This window comes from Balaenoptera borealis (genome assembly GCF_965194805.1).
Source record: "Balaenoptera borealis genome assembly, chromosome: 8".
In the NCBI taxonomy this organism is placed as follows: Eukaryota; Metazoa; Chordata; class Mammalia; order Artiodactyla; family Balaenopteridae; genus Balaenoptera; species Balaenoptera borealis.
Genome location: NC_138865.1, coordinates 93,296,936 through 93,320,752, shown reverse-complemented (window position 1 = coordinate 93,320,752; position 23,817 = coordinate 93,296,936). Strand labels below are relative to the sequence as shown.

Genomic DNA, 23,817 nt, shown 5'->3' with positions numbered 1-23,817 from the left:
ATCTTGTAGTACTTGGAAAACCTAGATTATCAAAGTTATATAGAACCTTAAAACAAAAGAAAAATAATTGAAGCAACTTTCAACTTTATAAAAGCAAAAAAATGCAGAAGAAATGCGTGTTCCCTTATTCGGCAAACACAATAAGGAAAAAATGCAAAATCCAGTCTATTAGTGTCTATTAGTTATATGTAGGGGTGTGTATGTGCATTTATGGATAGTTTTGGCATTAACTCTCAATCCATCAGTACCTTGGTAATCCATCAGTATTGTTGGTAATGTTATTTCTCTATTCTTCTCAGATAATCCCTTGATTTTAGCCATAATAGAATTTAAATTGTTACCTAATTTCTTCCACCAAATTAAATTTGGTATAGACTTAAAGTTAAAAATGTAAAATTATAAAACTGTGAACAAGATAGAAAATGATGTAGGTGAGTAATGATATAATATCAGGTATAGGGTAGTATATTGAAATTAACAATACACTTTTTTTGTCAATCATTTCCTCTCCCTTCCTATACTACATCTTTATAAAGGAACCAAATTCTATCTCACAGGAATTTAGTATTTAGATTAAGAGACTCAAGATAGTCTATGTTGGACACTTGTACATGGAAATTATTTAAAATCATAATTAGCGAAGCTATGTTATTTCAGTATACTTTCAGAAACAGACCAAACTCATCTACTCCAAAGAAAAGAGTGAAAAAAAGGGTAAGCTCAGATACCGAGTGGAGATGAAAGTCTGTATAGCGCTAGATTGATGCATTCCCTCAGTTCCCAACATTCTATTCCCTGATTCAGAGACTCATAGATTCTTGCTACGTTTCTTTCCTTGGGTTCTGAGAGAGATCTCTAAATCCTTCCAATAATTCTTATTTTTATTGACATAAAGTAATTTGAATATATGTCTATTTTAAAATATTTCTTGACAAAGATAGACTAGCCTTTCTTAAAATACCTCTAAAGGAAATGTTTAATTGATCAAAAGATTCAGCTACATTAAAATTATGAAATTTTCACATGAGAAATATACTAATTTTATTTCATTAGAGTCTTGTCAATTGCTCAAACTGAATTTTGGGGATAAAGGATTTTCATCTGAAGAGAATGGATTTTCCTGCTTTTAATAATCCTGGAAAATAGGACAGAATATGAGGCAAACATTTGGATGATGAGAGTAGACATTTTCTCCTATACCAAGTTCAGGTTTTATGGAAGTATAAAGTCATAAGAAATTCCAAAGGGGAGAGAGTGAAATGTTCCTGAATACATATATCAAAATAGAAATTAGAAATTAGTTGTACTACTGTCCTTTTCTTTCCTCTAGTATCACTGGCAGAAGCAATTTCTGGCAGCATCACCAAATCAGTAAATCAGAAAAGCATCCTATTTTTTTAAAAAATGCTAAATTTGAGTTAGTGTTGAATGAGTAGCCCAGTAGAATTTAAGATGCCATCTTCCTGGTGAGAACCATAAGGAACCACGCCATTTCTTCAAGATAGGACTAGAGCAGGGGAGATAGCAGGGGTCACCAGCAGAGAGTTACTGAGCTTGCAAAGTGAATTTCTTTATGGGGACAATCAACAGTAATGATGGTGTCATGGCCAGAGGAGAGGTGGAAAAAAATTTTTTCTGGAGTACATTTTTCAGAATTAATGTATTCTACCACCAAACTTTCCTCTTCCACAGGATTATGACCAGTAAGCATTACATGCATAGATCACTAGTTATGGAAAACAAGTATCAATTTTAATTAATTTGGCAAGAATTTTATGAAAAAATGTGGATAGAGAACATGACAAAGGCTGATGTCAAAAGAGAAGCTTCGGGCTTCCCTGGTGGCGCAGTGGTTGAGAATCTGCCTGCTAATGCAGGGGACACGGGTTCGAGCCTTGGTCTGGGAAGATCCCACATGCCACGGAGTGGCTGGGCCCGTGAGCCACAACTGCTGAGCCTGCGCGTCTGGAGCCTGTGCCCCGCAACGGGAGGGGCCGCGATAGTGAAAGGCCCGCGCACCGCGATGAAGAGCGGTCCCCGCACCGCGATGAAGAGTGGCCCCCGCTTGCCGCAACTGGAGAAAGCCCTCGCACGAACCGAAGACCCAACACAGCCAAAAATAAATAAAGAAAGAAAGAAAGAAAGAAAGTAGCTATAAAACGCAGCTTTAAAAAAAAAAAAAAAAAAAAAGAGAAGCTTCCTTCTTTTTACCTCAAACCCAAACTTCACAACCCCTTTCTACCCAAGCTTTGTGTTCACTTAACCACTAGCCTCTTTTCTGCAGCAGTTTAAGACTGAGTCATCTTCCAAGGGAATTGATTCTCATTAAGCACTTCCGTAGTTACAGAGCCGCAATATTATATTTACAAGAAACAGAGATATATAAGCAGATGTTCAATAGTGCAGCATTTATTCTGTAAGTGTGATTCAGTTACAATTTTCACATTCCCTAAGCTCATAATTTACAAAGTGTGTTCTATGCTCTTCCTCACAATTTTTATCCTCCTTCATATTTTTCATAAACTAGGCCTTGGTTAAACTTCACTGCTCCAAAAACAACTAGAATCTTTTTTTCCTGTTTTCATGTTGCAGCCCTAAATAACAGACCCCTAGCATTTCATGAGAGAACGAATAAAAGGGAAAACAATCTAGAAAATTAATTTAAATTTATCAATACCTAATACTTCAAAAGGAATCTGACACAATAGACCTGCTGTACCTTTTCTACTCCTTAATGCCTGAAGCCAATTGTGACATGTGATTTGAGATACACCTAACTTGGCCCTAGAAAATGCCTGGATTCTCAAAATAAAACTTTGAAATTTCTGGGAAAAAAAAGTCCCTCTTTATTCTAATTTCTCCAGGAGAGAATTTATTTATCTCAGGAAAGTAAACTATGGATTGCTATCCATAAATAGATCTTTGCCCTTTGACCTTTCAGATAAGCACATTTTGATTCCCACTGTGAATTCCTATTCTTTTTAACCCCAGTTGTGATCCTGTGACTGAACCCAGCAGTCAAAATTATGTTAATCTTAACTGTGTATATAAGCAAGGAGAGAAAATGATTAAAATAACTGTACAAAATTTGATTAACAGAGTCCTTAATCTTCCCATGTGACATTTAGGTACCAAATATTAAAAGTATTGCATATACTTATTGGACTTTAGCCATAGCACATCTGTGTTAAGGGTACAGGGTTCTGCTTATTCTCTCTTCTCTTTAGGATTTGTTGAATGTATAGTGTACACACACACACACACACAAACACACACAGTTGTGTGTTTATGCACATATATATATGTGTGTTTAATTTGAGCAATCTTCCTGTATCACCAGTGAAACACTCTGGCAGAACCTGCAGTGAGAAATACATCCTGTGCCATAGACTAAAATAGGACAACCTCAAGTTTTCCTGAGCCAGAATTGTTGCCATCAGAACCTAGTGTTAAAGAAGTGTAACATATTACTAAAAGTCAGAGAAAAGCCTAGTTTTTGTTGGGTTTTGTTTTTAGTTACTAATTGTTAGAATTAACTATACATTTTACCAGCTTTCTTTCTCATCATTTCTTATTTTCATAATTCTTCATTGATTAATTTATTGTTGTGCAAAAATACATTTAATAGTATTTCACTCTTAGAAGGTCATTGTGTGGTAAACTTTGCTTGCATTTCTGAAAATGTTTTTATTCTACCCTCCCTGTATATGAGGAGGTTGAGTATGAGGTTGGTTGAGTATAAAAGTCTAGGTTCTGACAATTTTGGTTAATACTTCTTCATTGACTGCTGTGATTCCCCTAGATGATAAGTCTGATGTCAATTAGTTTTTTATTCCTTTGTAGATACTCCTGTGATGCTATTGTGTTTGTTATGACTGGAGCTGTTTATTCTCTCTGGAAACATTTTATATTGCGTTCTGTCCTTTTTACTTTCTTTTTATAACTTACCGTGATATTCCTTAAATTGTACACTTTTATATGAAATATATCATAAAGACAAATATATGAAACATATATGTGATGCATAAGGCATAAGAATAAAATAAAGACCCATGAGCTTGCCAATCAGCTTCAGCAGAACTTTCCCATCCTCATGGAGTCCCTGGTGGCCTTTTCCTGACTAAAACCCACCCTTCTCCCTCTCAGAGGCCTCCTAGACTCAATTTTGTTTTATTTCTTTTACTTGTCTTTCTTTAGCATTTCATCACGTGTGTGAATTCCTAAAAATTATATTATAAGGTGGGTGTTTTTGCCATTTAAATACATGATATCATTCTGTAATTTATTGGGCTTTCATATTTCTTTCTCTTAAATTGCCTCTCTAAGCATGTGTCCATTTATCTTCTGGATACTTTGTGATTTTATCCTAAATTTTGCAGTCATATATGTTGAAAATACCATTGATTAGCTTATGTCACTGTCATATGACACTGCCATAATTATGGCATCTTTAAAAATAATACTTGATAGTTATCTGGCTGATAAGTCTTGTTCTTTAGGAGTTCCTTGACTATTTTTGGCCCTTTGCTCAACCACTTAAATATTGTACTGTTAATTTTGACCAAATCCTATTGGAATTTTGATTGAAATTAAATTGAATTTATATTTCATTTTTGATAAATGTGGCATCTTGTGTTTTCTAATTTATGTGATATCTCTTGATTTATTATCTCCTTTAATATGTCAGTAAATTTTATGTATAGCAAACATATATATTGCATATAAAATATACAAATTTTGTTATGGATAAATATTATAAATATATATACATTTTTTTCTGTAAAAATGTTGCCCACAATTTCTTAGATTTTACCTCTTAAGTACGTTAGAATTTTTTGTGCTATGTTAAGTGATGTGTTTTAATTAGATATTCAAAATGCTTATAGCTATAATATGAAAGTGTAATTAAATTTCCAATATTAATTTTGTATACAGACATTCTACTATGTTCCATTATGAATTTTAACAGTATGCTTGTAAATTATTTTCTCTACATCATCTGTAAAAATAAAGGATCTGACTTGACTTTTCCTATCCCCTTATCTATTTTCTTTACTTGACTTATTGCACCAGTCAGTTACTTAAGCAAAATTTGAAATAACTCCAGTAAGAATAGATGCCTTTTATTTGTTTCTGGTCATAAAATAAACACTTTAAATGTTGCACATTATGTGTAATGTTTGCTTTAAGTTTTATAATAGTTAAGGATTATCAGGTTAACATTCCATTTTCTGCTTGTTGGGGTAAGATTTTTTTTTAAATAATCTTTTTTTGTGTGTAACTTTTGGGATGATTACTTATTTTGTCATATACAAGTTAATTTGTTTATGTTATTTTATTTTATTTTTTTAAATCTTTATTGGAGTATAATTGCTTTACAATGTTGTGTTAGTTTCTGCTGTACAACAAAGTGAATCAGCTATATGTATACATATATCCCCATATCCCCTCCCTCTTGAGCCTCCCTCCCACCCTCCCTATCCCACCCCTCTAGGCTGTCACAAAGCATCGAGCTGATCTCCCTGTGCTATGCAGCAGCTTCCCACTAGCCATCCATTTTACGTTTGGTAGTGTATATATATCAGTGCTACTCAAAAATAATACATTCCTGAGAATTTGCTGGTGGCCCAATGGTTAGGATGCGACATTTTTCAGTGCCCTGGGCCCAGGTTTGATCCGTGGTCGGGGAACTAAGATTCCACAAGCCGTGCAGCATAGCCCAAAACAAACAAACAAACAAAAAAATACATTCCTGCAATAAGTTCAAATTGTTCAAGATGTATTATCACCTTTATTTATTCTTGATTTGGTTTGAGTATATTTGTTTTAAGATATTTGTACCTATGTTTACGTGTGAGAATTGTTTGTAATTAATTTAGATTTAAGATTGTCTAAAAGAGTTGATACCAACGTTATGAGATTTGGTTAAAGTGATGTGAATGTGTTTGTTCTCTCTCCATTCTTTGTCATAGTTGTGTTAAATTTGATTTTATTTTTCCCTCGATTGTTAGTAGGTAAAAACTTCTTGCACCTGCTTGGACCGGATCTTTTTCGTGGGACGATTTGTAAAAACCATTTTGGCTTTTGTAATGGTCACAGTAATATTTAGGTTTTTGGCACTGAGTCAGCTTTGAAAAATGGTATGCTTTCTTGAAAGTGTAAGTTTTCAGATTTATTGAGGTAAAGATTCCAATTTTCTATCTGTTATTTTCTAAATGTTGCTGTCCTCTGTTTTCATACATGTTTTACTTTCCTGATCTGGTCTATTTTTTGCCTTCTCTCTTACTTCTTAATTTAATTTTTAAATTTGAAAGGCTATGAATTAGTTGTTTTTCCAAAAAGCTCACTTTTGTTGCTACATTGATCTTCCCTTTTTGTTCATTTCCTATTTTTATAATTTTCCCTTTTCTCTTTTGATATTTAATTTCAATCTACTTTAGTTTTTCTAATTTAAGGTCCATTATAGAAAGTTCTCTACTGTAATTTTAATTAGATACACAGATTTTATTACACTACAGTTTTGTTATTACTTTTTATTTCTGCTTTTATTAAAGCTGTTTTATTCCTTGAGTTACTTAGGAATGTTCATTAATTTCCAAATAATTGAAATGTTGGAATGTTCCTAAATATTGTGTGTTCTTAATTTTTAAATTAATTAATTTGTGGACAGTGATTTTTGAGACTTACCTTAGAGCCTCGAATGAGATAAATTTTTATGAGTGGACCTTGCATGCTGGGGAAATGGTATATATTTTCTTTGTTATTAACTGCAAAGTTACATATTTGTCCAGTATATTCAGGTGTTACGTTAAGTTTTCAAAATTCTTACTGATGTTTAATGTCTATCACTAACAGAGAGAGATGAGTTAACTTCTCCCAGTAGGATGAGTTAAATTTTCCCAATAGTAGATCTGTCTCCATTTAATTGTTCAATTTTTGCTTTATAGCTTTGAGATGGTAGTATTGGGTGCGTAAAAGATTAGAATCATATTTTCCAGGTGAACTGAAACACGTTATTGGTAGTGACTCTCATTTCAAAGCTTTTATTTTCTCAATTAGTGATTCTTCTGATTTATTTTAAAATATGAATACCAGTGATCTTTTGGTATTACCCTACAGTATTTTTAATCTGTTATTGTTGTATTATTAGTTTCTATTGATACTGAAAATACCTGTAATAAGGTGCTTATTGTTTAGTGTGAAATGTAATATTTATATTATTATGTAGATATACTGTATCTGTCTTTTATTATTTTTGGAATATTTCTTTACATCAAACTACACTTGACAATTGTAGGGAAAAACAATGCACTACTGGGATTAAGATGTGTCTCTCTTGTTCTCTGAGAATTCAAGGTCCTAATTTTGCTAGATAGAGCAAACTACCCAAAGGCATTGCCCTGTCTTTGCCAGCCGGCAACAATTGTTATAAATATAGAGAAAAAATGGGGATTGGAGAGAGAGAGATAGGCAGACAGACAGACAAACACACACAAACACACACACAAATTTAAAACTTTGTCAAACTTCCCAGTTTGTCGCTTACACTGAATTTTCCTTACACAAACAGGGGTCCTGAGAATAATAACTGTATTACAAAACACATGTGATTAAATCCACCACATCATGGACTTCTAAAGAAGTAAATGGATAGTACTTAATTATTATTCTGAGTAGTTACATCTTATTTTGGAGGGAGAGGTTATCTAATCTGTAAGTGCTTACTAGCTTACTAGAAATTTCTCTAGGAAAGCCTTCACCTTTGCCAGGATTTACCCCCAGATTCAGTGATTGCTATCTGCTTTTTACATTAACAATACTTGATACCTCATGGAAATGAGATTGGATAAGTATATACCAAGTACTGATATATATTTTAAATATATATGTAATAGTATTTTTAATTTGAACATTTTTATTTTATTATTTTATTATTATTGATGTTTCTGATATGGAATGTGGACCATAGATTTCTTAAATTTTTTCTACTATTCAGATAATAAATAAAGGGAAAAAATGGGCTCTTCAACCAACTATATTATCATGCTTATTCACACTTTCAATATGTGAAATGACATTTTTCAAATGTAATGATATAGACTTTTTAATGATTCACATTAAGTTCAATATTGAATATACATAGAAGAAATATTTTGTTATTTTATCATCAACTGTAGTCTTTTGACAGTTTAATACTTACTGAATAGTATAGTAATATGAGGTATGGAGTATTAAATTAAGACTAACAATCAAGTCTAAGTAATATCTGTTTTTTCTCTGCATGACCTAAGTCCTACCAGGAAGCACAAATAAAGTTTAATTTGTACCTGGGTGGATAGGGGGGATTCGTGCATTTATTTTCTTTTAGGAAATGTGATTGTATATACAATTCAAGAATGGCTGAAAGTATGAGTCAGTCCTTTTCCATTAGTGAAGGATAAATTCTGACAATTGCCTAGTAATATAGATTTAGTAATATCCTTGGCTGCTTCTAGCTACTCTAGAATATACAGGAAGATATTTATAGGAAAAATGATGTGAATACCTCCTACTATAAATAGTTACATAAATTAATTACAATCATAATGGAAAATATATTAACATTTTCCATGTAAGTTCACTATTTTAAATTCACTTTTGTACAGCTATAATAAGAAATGTTCCTTAATCTACAAAACTGAACTTATGATCATTTAAAGAGATTTTAACTTGTTACAAAAGTAAATGCATAGTTCACAAAGATTGGATGGAGGATGTTTTGATGATATTTGAATGCCCAGCAGACAAGGATCACATATGAGCTAAGTGATGGTCTCACATACATCATCCCACCATTAAACATTATTAAAATTCAGCAAAATTAAAATTCAGTACATACCATAGACCTTGAATAATAAAACCTTGAAAAGTCTTCATTGCCAAAGTTCTGTTGTACTTCTAGTAGGACCTTTATAAATTTCCTTTTTCTGTGTATCTTTCCTCCTTAGTTTTCGCATGCTCATGTTCTCAATTATCTCTATGCTGTTTAGCATTGTCTTTTCTTAGAACATTCTGTAAATGATAAAATAGTGTAGAAACATGATTAATATTTGTTGCTGGGGATAAACTCATAGCCAGTGTCAATGGACGAAAAATTTACATTTCCAAAACTACACCTGTATTTCCAAATTTAGAACTTATACCTGGGGTGTTTACTATTACTTCACTCTTCCTAAATTTTGTCTCCACTTTCAAATGTTCTTGATCATAACAGTGTTTATTTAGTACAAACTTCATTTCAATTTATTGAAAAGAAAATAAATTACTGACTGTAGGACTTAAAATTCAAAACCCATTGTATTCCAATAATTATTCTCTATGAAAAAATATGACATACCTAATGAAAGTCAGTGGATTTAGAACATGGCCCAGTAAACATACATTTAAAAAAAATTAATAGCCTTGTCATAGGATACCCATGAGTGGTGAATATTTTATAGATATCTGCAAAAATTCGCAAAATGTCTTCTTTGGTGAAATGTCTATTTAGGTCTGCTCGTTTATTGCTTTTTTTTATTATTATTATTGATTTGTATGAGCTGTTTGTATATTTTGGATATTAACCCCTTGTTGGTAACATCATTTGCAAATATTTTCTCCCATTCTGTAAGATGTCTTTTCATTTTGTTGATGGTTTCCTTTGTTGTGCAAAAGCTTTTGAGTTTGATTAAGTCCCATTTGTTTATTTTTGCTTTTATTTCTTTTGCCTTGGGAGACTGATCTAAGAAAATACCTCTATGATTTATGTCAGAGAATGTTTTGCCTATGTTCTCATCTGGGAGTTTTATCGTGTCATGACTTATGTTTAGGTGTTTAAATCATTTTGAGTTTATTTTTTTATGTGGTGTGAGGGAGTGTTCTAATTTCATTTCTTTACATATAGCTGTCCAACTTTCCTAACACCACTTTTTGAAGAGACTGTCTTTTCTCCATTGTATATTCTTGCCTCCTTTGTCATAGATTAATTGACCTTAGGTGTGTGTGTTTATTGTGGGGCTCTCTCTTCTGTTCCATTGATCTATATGTCTATTTTTGTGCCAGTACCATGCTGTTTTCATTACTGTAGCTTTGTAGTATGGTCTAAAGTCTGGAAGGGTTATGCTTCCATCTTTGTTCTTTTTCTTCAGGATTGCTTTGGCAATTCTGGGCTATTTGTGGCTCCATATAAATTTTATTTTATTATTTTTTTAAATATTTATTTATTTTTGGCTGTGTTGGGTCTTTGTTGCTGTGTGCATGCTTTCTCTAGTTGTGGCAAGCAGGGGCTACCCTTCGTTGCAGTGCACAGGCTTCTCATTGCTGTGGCATCCTTTGTTGTGGAGCATGGGCTCTAGGCACACAGGCTTCAGTAGTTGTGGCATACGAGCTCAGTAGTTGTGGCTCGTGGCCTCTAGAGCGCAGGCTCAGTAGTTGTGGCACATGGGCTTAGTTGCTCCACAGCATGTGGAATCTTCCTGGGCCAAGGATTGAACCCGTGTCCCCTGCATTGGCAGGTGGATTCTTAACCATTGTGCCACCAGGGAAGTCCCGATATAAAATTCTAAATTTTAGAATTATTTGTTCTAGTTCTGTGAAAAATGTCATGGGTATTTTGATAGGGATTGCCTTAAATCTGTAGATTGCTTTGGGTAGTCTGGCCATTTTAACAATATTAATTCTTCTAATCCAGGAGCATGGGATATCTTGCCATTTCTTTGAATCATCTTCAGTTTCCTTTATCAGTGTTTTATAGTTTTCAGCATATACTTCTTTAACCTCCTTGGATAAGTTTATTCCTAGGTATTTCATATTTTTTGACGTGATTTTAAATGGGATTTTTTTTCTTCCTCTACCTGATATTTCATTATTAGTATAAAGAAATGCAAAAGATTTCTGTATATTAATCATATATCCTGCTACCTTGCTGAATTCCTTTATTAGTTCTAGCTTTTGTGTGGACATTTTAGGGTTCTTTATATTGAGTATCATATCATCAGTCCAACTGATATATTGTGTCATTTAGAACCTTTGTTACATTATTGATTTTCTATCTGGATGATCTGTCCATTGATCTCAGTGAGATGTTAAAGTTTCCTACTACTGTTGTGTTATTTTTAATTTCTCCTTTTATGTCTGTTCACATTTGTTTTCTATATTTAGGAGCTCCTATATTGTGTACCTGTATGTTAATGTGTATAAAATCCTCTTTTTGTATTGATCCCTTTATCATTATATAGTGTCCTTCTTTGTCCTTCTTTATGGCCTTTGTTTTACAGTCCATTTTGTCTGATATGTGTTTTGCTACCCCTGCTTTTTTGTCATTTCCATTGGCATGAAATATCTTTTTCCATTCCCTTACTTTCAGTCTCTGTGTATCTTTTGCTCTGAAATGAGTCTCTTGCAGGCAGCATATTGTAGGTTCTTGTTTTCTCTGTGTCTTTTGATCAGAGCATTTAGTCCATTGACATTTAAAGTAATTATTGATAGGTATGTACTTATTGCCATTTTAAACCTGGTGTTCCCGTTGTTTTTGTGGTTCTTCTTTGTTCATTTCTTCTTGTTTTTGTTTTTCCTTTTGTGGTTTGATGATTTTCTTTTGTAATATAGTTTTCAGTTTCTTTCATTTGGGTTTTTGTGAATCTATAGTATGTTTTTGATTTGTGGATACTATGGCATTCAAGTACAATATGTTGACCCATAACTATATCTACTTGCTTTAAACTGATAGTCATTCAAGATCAAACAAAGTATAAAAGATTTACATTTTTATACTCCCTTTCCCCATATTTTGATGTTCTATTTTATATCTTACTACTTATCCTTTTACTGTTATAGTTATAATCACTTTTACAATTTTTTATTGTTTTTTAATCTATGTACTGACTTATTTAAATGATCTTCAATCCTTTTATGTACTTGCCTTTCCTATCATGATTTTCCCTTTCCTATAGATTCTTGTGTTGTTTCTATTTATACAAGACCTTTCATTATTTCTTTAGGGTGGGTTTGGTATTGCTGGATTCTTTTAGTTTGCCTGTCTTAGAAATTCTTTATCTGTACTTCTATTGTAAATGATAATCTTGCTGGGTAGGGTATCCTAGGTTTCAGGTTTTTCCCTTTCAGGACTTTAACTATATCATTCCATTCCCTTCTGGTCCACAAAGTTTATGCAAAGAAATTAGCTGATAGCCTTATGGGGGTTCCCTTGTAACTGACTTTTTTTTTATCTTGCTGCCTTTAGAATCCTCTCTTTTTCTTTAGCTTTTTCCATTTTAATTATGATATGTCTTGATGTGAGTCTGTTTAGGTTCATCTTGTTTAGGACCCTCTGTGCTTTCATTTGTCTTTCTATCTGCTGTTCTGATTGGGTGATTTCCATTATTCTCTCTTCCAGATCACTTATTCATTTTTCTCTGTTATTAATCTGCTGTTCATTGTTTCTAGATTGGTTTTTATCTCATCTGTTGAATTGTCTATTTTTGATTGCTTCATCTTTATAGTTTCTAATTACTTGTTACAGTGATCTGCATTTCTATACTATAATCTTTTTTAATTTCTTAAGCATTTTTTTAATAATGGGTCTCAATAGTGTCAGGGACAGGTGTCTCTGACATAGCTACCTAAACTCTCCTCTGGGCTGAGGCCGAGCTTCTCCAAGAATGGCGATGAGTCACCAAACAGCCTCCTTTAGCATTTTTATTACCTCCTTTTTGAACTCAGGGTCTAGTAGACTGGTGAAGACTGTTTCATTATTTGATCTTTCAGGGGATTTTTCTTATTTTTTTTAATTTGGTGCAGTTTTTCTGCCTTTCATTTTACTTATATTACTTATATTTCTCTTTCTCCATGAATTTAGGAGAAACAGTTATCTACTGTGGTCTTGAAGGGGTGTTTTTATGTGAGACTGTGTGTGTCCAATATTTTTGATGCAGGGGCTCATTTTGGTACGGACACCTGTGTTTCCTCAGGGGGTGCTGTCCATTATCCCCTTGATAGAGGGTGTGGTTGGCGCTGATATACCTAGAGCCTGTGCAGGATATGAGTCAGGGCTTCCTCTCTGCTCCATGTCTGTCATTGTCCTGTTGGGGACAAGGTCTGCTCCCCAGTTGTTGGATTAGAAGCTTTGAGGGTCAAGTTCAATCAAGCTTTGTTGCCCATGAGTGCATACCTTTGCCCCAAAGGAGGTGATTGCTAATGCAGATGAGGCCTGCGGTCACAGAGGACCTATAAGCCACCTCTGTAGGTGTCCATGGTTCTGCTCAGAAGCAGCCCAAGGTTGCATCCATTTCTCTCTTGTTTTCATCCCAGATCTAGTTAGTGCAAAGCTGTCCTGTGTAGTAGTCTGCAGCTGGGGCTGGAGGTTGGGAGTTGTGGCTGTACAGGAATTGAGGTGACTGCACTGCTGCCTGAGATCTTGGCTGCCTCTGTGGCAGTCTTCTCCCAGGACCTGTCTGCCTCAGATCCAGCACTAAGCTGCAGTGTGGAATGGGCAGAGCTTGGGCACTCTCACTGGGAGACAAACTGCTGTGTACTTCTGAGCGTGCTGACAATGGCTGTCGCCATCCCAATGGGACCACACCCCAGATCCTCCGGGCTGTCTCTCTGTAGCTAAATGAGTCCTATCCCAGAAAATCTTTGCCCCAGATTTACTGGTTAGCCTTTGCATACTGTTGTGCCACCATCCCCCTCTTTGCACACACTGACAATGGCCAGTTTTGGTTGTATAGGAGTTCTGCCAGTTTCCAGTTAGTTTTCCATGAGAATTGTTCCACATGTATTTATACATATAGATATATGTATCTATATGTATAAATACATATATATATATATATATATTTTTTTTTTTTTTTTTTACTGTGATTGCATTGAAATGGAAATAAGTACAGGTAGATTAGCTGTAGCGGTTTAGACAGAACCTGATGATACTTTCGACTCATATGTATTATTGGAGATGAGAACTGAGGACTACTTAGGAATAACCACAGAACTTGAAATCAATTTGAACTGCAACAGTACAAGTTGAGATATTTAATACTGTACTTATTCTTGGAGTATGCAGTTCAAATCGTGTCCCAGGGTAAATGGTGATATTTTCCTCATTAAGGTATTATGACAGATGAATTATACTTTTTTGCCCACTTGACTTAATGATTCTTTTTTCTCTAAGGCTTTTTTTTTCAGTTTCATTGAGATATAATTGACAAATAAAATTACACATCATGGTGATTTGATATACACATACATTGTGAAAGGATTCCTCCCATGAGTTAATTAACATATCCACAGTTGTTAACACTGTATTGTTTAATGAAATTTACTAAGAGAACTTAAATATTATCACCACCTCCGGCAAGAAAAATTACTCTTCTCCCAACATTGGCAGTATGACTAAGCATTGACACTATTGAACACTGTCTTTCTTTGATCCCTTTTGTATCTTCCGGTTAATATTATGAGTATTTTTTGTGTATCAGTGAGAAAAAATTAGCATGTTTACTTGAAACATGTAGCAGAATGACAAAGGTAACTCCTATAACTGCTGTGCCTTTGAAGTTTATCCCAGTCTTATTCATAACATTAATTGGATTATTCACCCATTAACCAAAGGCACCTCACATGCTGTGCATTTTGAAAGGTCAAATCTGTGGAAAAATTTATTAAAGAAATCTCACTCAGCGCTGATATTAATAAAAATAGTCTCCACGTTAAAGCAGGGTGGCAAATACATGGCCTACATGCTCTCCCTCTGTCCTTTCGTTTCCGTGTCTGGGATGCTAATTGATAAAGATATGATTTCCTACTGAGCCTTTTGCGAATCCTCCTCAACAAAACACTCTATGCGGCCAGTTGATCAGAGCTGGCATGAGAGTTGGAACTCATTTGTCATCCCCATTTTAACACTAAGTAAATCCTTTGTTACCCCCAAATAATCACTTTAAGTGCATATTTACTTAGGTTTTTCTCCCACCACAAATATGGTTTTCCGGTTTTTGTCAACAAGATCTGCTGCTCCTTATCTTTTCAGCTCACCTTAGCTCACAGGCAACTGAGGATGTTTCCAGCAAACTGACAGTCCTGCCTTAAGCACCAGAGTCTCTTATTCTCTGCCTCAGAACTTTCTGTGTCACTACAGGTGCTTCCTAAGCAGGGACAACCCAGAACTGTGGGAAGGTTCTCAGTCTGTATTGCAATACTCAGTGAAGAGCAATCCATTTCTCCCAGTGGGAGAGGAGCGTCAGCATAAATGCCCTGGCCTTGCCATTCCACAGTAGGAAGGTTCTGATGTGTGTTCTCTGTGGCTTCTCAGAAGATCCACAGGGGGAATGAGTGATTATCTGCTCATTAGTGTTTTGCTTCCTTGATTCACTTTTCTCATTCTTCATTTGTGCTTCCTAGGGTCACCGAAGTCCTCATGTCAGGGTCTGCGTTTAGAACTAAAGCTAAAATGCTGTCTTTTGTCTTCATGTTATGTAAAACATTGATTCACAAACTGCAGTCAGTGAAGTTTCTCCTGATGATCCATGGGCTGAGCTGTGAGCTCTGACTCACCACTGCACAGCCGATCCAGTAAAACCATTTTTCCTTCCTCTATGGAAAGTCCCACAGGAGAACTACCTTAGAGCACTGTAGGTCAGAAATCCAACATGGGTCTCACTGGCTAAAATCAACATGTCAGCACAGCAGCATTCTTTTTCTGGAGCTTCTAGAGGATAATCTGTTTCCTTGCCTTTTCCAGTTTCTGGAACTGGCCACTACTTGCCATCTGTATCGCTATAGATGTATTTTTGATGTGTTTGTTGTGGAGAGGTGAGCTCCACGTCCTCCTACCCTGCCATATTAATCCCCCTCCTTTTTACTAATGATCTTTATTTCTGTATTAGAATTATTGATAATAGTGGTTTTATTAAAATTAGAGAAAACCAGTAGTATCTAAAAATATATAATTTCAGAAAATTAGTGTATATTTTATATTGGGCTTAATGTGATGTTTGCTCTCTCTTACATAAAATATTTCTTACAAAGAATTAAAGTCAATCAGTTATTTCATCTTTAATGACACTCACTTTTAACATTTTTTTCCTACGTGCTCTGTGATGTTGACAATGTTACATTAACACAGATAGACACACATACGCACACATTCATAGGAGAAAAAAAAACTCAAACCAAAAACACCTTGTAAATATTCATACCATTGCAGGTGCTGAAGCATATTGTGGAATATTTATAGAATTCTATAATATCAAACATGACTAAATGATGATTTATTGTACTATCTTAACTTTCCATATAAGGAGGCCAGAGAACTTACATATTTCTTTCAGGACATATACATTTCTAAAGACACGATTTTTTTTTTTTTAATGGTATTGCTTCTGTGATTTTAGTCACACTGAAAATCTTTAACCATCACTGCAAGCCATTGCAGTGATTTAGTCATATATCCACTGATCAACAAGCTTACAAAAGTAGCAATTCTTTAACATCTGTATTTCAGTTTTATAGCTCTAAGCTTTACCCAGGGAAAATTAATCAGTAAAAGAGGGAAAATTAATCAGTAAATGAGGAAAAATATCTTCCACGTATAAATTGTGTGATGAAAGGTCTAAATTGAGAATTGAAACATATGGCAAGATTATTGGGTAGAAGGTTGTCCTGTACATGGAGCTATCCCTTCAAATTGATCTCCCGGCCTGTTTCACCTCCCGTTTGGCCTTAGTAGGAGACCAGGCGAATAAGGGTTAGAGAAACAACCTATAGTTAAACAACCAATCATCTCTGCTGCTGCTTATTGTTAGGAATAAAGAAAAAGTTAGCAAATAACTAAAAGTTAGAAAACTCGATATTACCTAGAGACATGTATAATTCTCATTGACTGAATGATTTTCTTAATATTTTATTATAATTTTTTATTTTAATGACCAAAACCCTTTTTTTGCATATGAGTTACAGTTTTAAATTTTTTCTTTAATCATTTTCATATATTTCTAACAGTCAGAACTCATAGCCCACATTTAGGTCATAAAATATAGCTTTAGAAAAAACCCAAGAGCCTCTGCCATAGGTCAAAGTCTGAACTGATAAGTAAATTCATTTTTAGGTGATACTAGTAGTCCTTATGGAAGAATTAATAAGTACATAGGTTAGAAATCAGAGCTACATGTAAAGACTGAAAAAACTGTGCCTGTATTTTTTTTCCCCCCACTGTATTTGAAGGGGGTAAAATCTTTAATTGCCCTTATGTAGTGCAAACATTTTTTAAAATTCTACTTTGTTGTGCCAGTCTATAAACAGGAAGGGTACGAAGTTAGGTAACATAACTTCTAAGTTAAGCTAACCATTTGAGAGGGAGTATAGTTACATTGAGAGGAATCTTATCAAATGAGATTAAGCCATATCCTTGTGAGCAAAATAGCAATTGAAGAATTAGTCTGACTTTGCTAAGACTTGTATGTTTCAGTTTAGGATTTTGGAGAAACCTACCCCAAGTAAGTCATTTCAGTTAGGTCCTCCAAACTGACATATTCATTTACCTGACATGTGATTTGAGTGTATACTACATGTCTGAGATAGTTTTGTACACTGAAGATACAGCAGTAAATAAGTCACATAATTTCTTTCCCTGGTGGAGTTTTTATTCATGTTGGGGAGATAGGCAACATGCAATAAATGATTTTGACTAGAGAGATAGGTAAATAGATTAAAGATAAATTAGATTAGAAAACAGATAAGATAGATAGATTGATTGATAGATATAGACAGAAAACAGGTGGTCGTGTATGTTACATAGAAGAATAAAGCATGTTAGCGGATAGAAGCAGCTGGGTGATAGGAAAGTGAATGACAAAAGGATGGGCAGAGAAACATGTTTGGATCAAAATGGATCACAGACCTAAATGTAAAATGCAGAACTCTGAAAGTCTTAGAATATAATATGAGAGAAAATCTAAATGATCTTGGGTTTGGTGGTAACTTTTTAGATACAAAACCAAAGAAATTCATGAAAGAATTGATAAGCCAGACTTCATTAAAACAAAATAAAAAACTCTGCTTTGTGTAAACATTGACTAGAGAATAAAAAGACAAGCCACAGACCGGGAGAAAATATTTGAAAAAGACGTATCTGATAAAGGACTCTTATCCAAAATATTCACGGAACTCTTAAAAATCAACAATAATATTGTAAACAAAGAATCTGGTTAAAAAATGAATCAAAACCTTAACAGACACCTCACCAAAGAAGATAAACGGATTGCAAATAAGCATATGAAAGTGTGCGCCACCTATGTGAAAGTGTGCACCACCTATGTGTCTTGGAAGAAATGCAAATCAAACTGAGATACCACACCAATTAGAATGGCCAAAATCCAAAACACTGATAATGCCAAATCTGGGAAGGGTGTAGAGCAACAGGAACTCTCATTCATTGCTGGTGGGACTGCAAAATTGTACAGCCCACTATAAAAGACAGTTTGAAGGTTTCTTTTGTGTGTGTGTGTGTTTATGAGCAAGTGTGTGTGTAATATCTATATGTGTATATATATATATAATATATAATACATATATACATATATATATATACACACACACACCTTTTTTGACATACAAAAAGCTGTACATATTTAATGTATACACCTTGATGACTTCATGAGTTTGGAGATAAGTATACACCTGTGAAACCATCACCACAATCTATGCCATAAACCTATTCATAACCTCCAAAAGCTTCCTCCCACCTTCTTTATATATTGTTACCATTTTTATATGATAAAAAACAGATCTACCCTCTTAGCAAGTTTCTAAGTATATAATATAGTATTATTACAAAACTAAACATATTCTTATCATACAATGCAGCAATTGTGCTCCATGGTATTTACCCGAAGGGGTTGAAAATTTATGTCCATGAAAATATCTACGTATGAATGTTTATAGTAGCTTTATTCATAATATCCAAAGTTAAGAATCAACTAATATATTTTTCAGTAGGTAAATGGATAAATAAACAGTCTTACATCTAGGTAATGGAATATTTTTCAACGCTATAAAGAAATGAGCCATGAAAAGACATGGAGGAACCTTAAATGCATATTACTAAATGAAAGAAGCCAGTCTGAAAAGGCTACTAGCTATATTATTACAGCAATGTGATATTCTTGAAAAGGAAAAACTCTGGAGACAGTAAAAAGATCGGTGGTTGCTAGGGGTACGGGGAAAGGGTGGGATGAGTCAGCAGAGCACAGAGGAGTTTTAGAACAGTGAAACTACTATATATGTCATTATGCATTTTTTTAAAAACCCATAAAATGTACACCACCGAGAGTGTACCCTGATGTAAACTGTGGGCTTTGGGTGATAATGATATATAAATGTATGATCATCAGTAGTAACATGTACTACTCTGGTGGGGGATGTTGATAATGGGGGAAGCTATGCATGTGTGGGTACAGGGCATATATGTTAAATCTCTGTACCTTCTGATTAATTTTTCTGTAAACCTAAAACTGTTCTAAAAAATAAAATCTTTTAGAAAATATCCAGAAAGGTAAAATTTAAGGTGAAAATTGTTAATTTGAGTATGTCAACAATGTGAAGTTCGTGGAGAATTGTGTTATAAGCAGAGGGAACAAGTGTGAAGCCTAGAAACCTTAATGGTCTATATAGTTAAATACAGAAAGAAATCCAGTGTGACAAGAGCATGGTAGGCAATTTTGGTACCACATGAGGGCAGAGAAATAGTCAGCAGCCAGATCATTAAAGGCTTTATAATCTAGAGCAGAAGAAAAGTTTATGCTAAATGTGACTTTGATACACTAGAAAGTTTAGAGTAATGGAGAAACATCATGATTTTTGTGTTGAGAATGGTTTGTGGAAAAGTGGTGAGAAATGATGTAGGGGGCTTCCCCTGCATTTAGGTAGGGTTTTGGCGGGGGGTTTCCAATTGAGATATAATAGCTAATTGGACTTCTAGTGTGGAAATGGTAGAAATGCAGTGAAGTAAACCAATTCAGTTATCTTGGAGGTAGTCAGGAAGGACTTACTGACTGATAAGCAGGGTAAAGAAAAAAGAGTAATTAAGCATGACCCATCAATTTTGGATTGAGTCATCAGGTTAGATGTCACTGTCATTTACTGAGTTGGTGAAACTTTGGAGAACCACAGGTTTTGGTGGAGGGATATCAAGAATTCTATTTGGGACATGTTAATTTTGAGGTGCCTGGAAGACAGTCATGTAGATGCTTTAATTTACTATTTGGATATATGAATTTGGAGTTGAGTGGAGAAATCAATACTACGTTTAAATGTGGGATTCAACAGCATAAGACTGTTGTATAAATCCATGGGAATGGATGGAATAACTCAAGGAAATATAGATAGAAAAGAGAATAGGGACCAGGATAAAAAGATACTGCTGTTGGATTTGGCTACATGGAGGTTCCTGGTGACCTTGGCACATTTCAGTAGAATGGTAAAGGCAGACCCTCAGTTGTTCTTTCACTGTGCATTAAATTTGAATCTAAAATTTGGCTTTTGAATACTATGTTAGAAAATGATCTTAAAAGCATTTTTAGAGGTAAGAGGGGGATTTAAAATGATTTCCTAAACTAACACAACATTGTGTGTTATCAACTATACTCCAATAAAAAATGAAAAAAATAAACGATTTCCTAAATTCCCAGAGTGATGCTAACATTTTCAGAAAAGGCTGAATACCTAAACATAGAATTTTACTCTAAGCAGAGGGAGAATGAGGAGTTCCCTGGAAGGGGGAGAGGAGAACAGTGGGGCAGGATTTGATTCTCTTTGTCATTGCAGCTGATCCAGATCAGCAAGGTAGGACCATCTGGAAGACCATGAATTACAATAGCCATTAATCCTTGAGCAGTTGATGTAGGGGGACAGGGGCCAATATTTAAAGAACAGGCAAAACTGTTATACTTCACTATTAATAGAAAGTTAGCTCTTGAGGGCATATGGAATGGGAAACCCTTCCTTTAATATCAAGGAGAAGCTTTAACTTGGATCTAGAGTTTATACTGCAAAGAATAAAGGGGAGAGAAAATCACTTAGTGAGTTCTGCAACGATGCTGAGTTTATCTGAGAGAGAATGTTTTAAATCAGAAAATATTTAATTGGCACTAATTGGCAGGTCCAAGATTTTACCTTTTGCTTTATATTGCTTTTTATTTTTCTTCCCATTTATAAGATTCATGGGTCACAAGAGAGTTTAATATAGTTATAAAGATACAAAGTTAATTGTTTCCACATCAAAATAATATCCTATAGGTATTTTCACTCTGCTAGATTCTGTTGAATTCTGGTTAATTTGGTTTTATATATGTATTTATCAGATTATCAAGAATCAATATGTCTCATTTAAATTTACTCACATTTGTAATTTGGACAATTTTGATTTTCATCCTTCCTTAAATGGGGAGAAGTTGGCCACGATTTTCTGTTAAAACAATCAAACGAAACTTTTGATAAGTAATTGTTAAAATTATTAAAGTTCTATATCATAAGCCAGTCTCTTCTCCCTCACCTTAAATAATTCTACTTCCCTTAACCTTTTCATTGACACTTTTAAAATCTTCATTCATGTGGTGTTCCCTCCATATTCTTAAATATTTCTTATTATAAAAAAGTCCAAACTTGCTGAAAGTCTAGTAAAAATCTAGTGAGCAGATTACAGAGATTTTATAAGAATGGTAAATTTCAATTCAAACCTTTAAGTCAGTTTAATTGTTTTTTAATCTTATTTGACTTAAAAGAAAACAAAACTAACTTACCAAGTATGTTTATCTTGTCTTGGAAGCAGAGTATTCAAAATCCATCAACGTGTTGTGGCTGTTTATACTTCAGAGATGGTACAGGCTCACAAAAAAGCAGTAATTTTTTTCCTTTTTTCTTTTTTCTTTTTCTTTTGAGGAATGCTACCTTTAATTTGTATTTGTACTTATTTGAAAGTAGACTTTATGAAATTTGTTTGACTTCCTCTCATGACTCCTATGGTTCTTTATTTAAATCTGTGGGTGCAATTTCAGGTTGTTTAAATCTATGGATTCAATATCTGCATCCTTGAATTTTTTTGACGCCTTTGTTGATTTTTTTTCTTCTTTGTATCCACAGATTCAACATCATTAACTTCTGCATATTCTTTTTGAATCTTTTTAAGGATCTTTCATTGAATTCTTCATATCCCCAAATTTAGCATAAGTATCCTCCAAGTCCTTTTAACGTCTTCCTTATATTTTTAATGAAGGTTTTCTGAGCCCATCTTTGTGTTCTTCTTTCCCCCATTTAAAAAATTATTTCATTAATTCTTTGAATCCCCCTTTTCATATATTCAGTTTCAGACTACTAAAATTGTTCCATCAAATACTCTTTTGAATTATCATCCAAGACCTACTTGCCCTTCTTGGCATCTTTCTTTGCATCCTTCTTGGCATCTTTCTTTGACTCAGCAGATTCTGTGTCAGTTTCTTTCTTGGCATCTTTCTTTTCTTTCTTGGTATCTTTCTTTTCTTTCTTGGCAGCATCTTTTGACTCACTATCTGCCTCACCGGGCTTCTTTTCATCTTTCTTATCCTTTTTACTCTCCTTCTTCTTTGAATCTTTCTTGTCCTTTGATTCATCTCCTTTCTCACCAGGTTTCTTTGAATCCTTGTTCCCTTTCTTATCCTTCTTTCCATCTTTCTTTTCACCTTCTGATTCTGTAATGGACTCCTTGCTCTTCTTTGAACCTTTCTTATCTTTTTTGGAATCTTTCTTTGCATCTCCTTTTTCACCTTCTGATTCTGTAGCAGACTCCCTGCCCTTCTTTGAACCTTTCTTATCTTTTTTGGAATCTTTCTTTGCATCTCCTTTTTCACCTTCTGATTCTGTAGCAGACTCCCTGCCCTTCTTTGAACCTTTCTTATCTTTTTTGGAATCTTTCTTTGCATCTCCGTTTTCACCTTCTGATTCTGTAGCAGACTCCCTGCCCTTCTGTGAACCTTTCTTATCTTTTTTGGAATCTTTTTTTGCATCTCCTTTTTCACCTTCTGATTCTGTAGCAGACTCCCTGCCCTTCTTTGAACCTTTCTTATCTTTTTTAGAATCTTTCTTTGCATCTCCTTTTTCACCTTCTGATTCTATAATGGACACCTTGCCCTTCTTTGAACCTTTCTTATCTTTTTTTGAATCTTTCTTTGCATCTCCCTTTTCACCTTCTGTTTCTGTATCAGACTCCTTGCCCTTCTTTGACCCTTTCTTATTTTTTTTAGAGTCTTTCTTTGCATCTCCTTTTTCACCTTCTGATTCTGTAGCTGAGTCTTTGTCCTTCTTTGAACCTTTCTTGTATTTTTTAGAACCTTTTTTTGCACCTGCTTTTTCATCTTCAGATTCTGTAACTGACTCCTTGCCCTTCTTTGAACCTTTTTTCTCTATTTTGACATCTTTCTTTGCATCTGCTTTCTCTTCTTTAGCTCCTGGTTCTTTCTTTGAACCTTTCCTAAGTTTTTCCTCTGAAACTGTGGACTCTGCTTCTGAATCTGATTTGTCCTTCTTGTTTTCCTTACTTTTCTTAATTATTGATGGAGATAAAGGTTTTGCTACATCTTTAGCATCCTCCCTGGAGTGTTGAGCTGGTTTCTGTGGAGGCTGCCTCCTAGCAGCTAAATAAACAGATGGTCTCTCAGAAATTCTCATTAAAGAACGGTGCATCCATAATGGTGGTTTGTGACCTCCCCTTAATTTGTCTTCATCATATCTCTGAAATATTGGTTAGAATAATAATGAACAACTTGTGTGTGAGGT

General features: G+C 34.4%; 1 protein-coding gene and 1 long non-coding RNA gene across 2 annotated transcripts in view; one reads left to right on the top strand and one right to left on the bottom strand.

Moving 5' to 3' along the window:
• Positions 1 to 23,817, top strand: part of LOC309634319 — a 731,543-nt gene that overhangs the window by 647,928 nt on the left and 59,798 nt on the right. The window lies entirely within an intron of this gene.
• Positions 2,009 to 23,817, bottom strand: part of CYLC2 (cylicin 2) — a gene marked incomplete at its 5' end in the record, with an annotated part of 39,726 nt that continues 17,917 nt past the window's right edge. Inside the window, one exon of the mRNA XM_082403041.1 lies at positions 2,009 to 23,772. Within this exon, the coding sequence (XP_082259167.1) occupies positions 22,426 to 23,772 (1,347 nt within the window). The 3' untranslated portion in view covers positions 2,009 to 22,425. The remainder of the gene's footprint in view (positions 23,773 to 23,817) is intronic.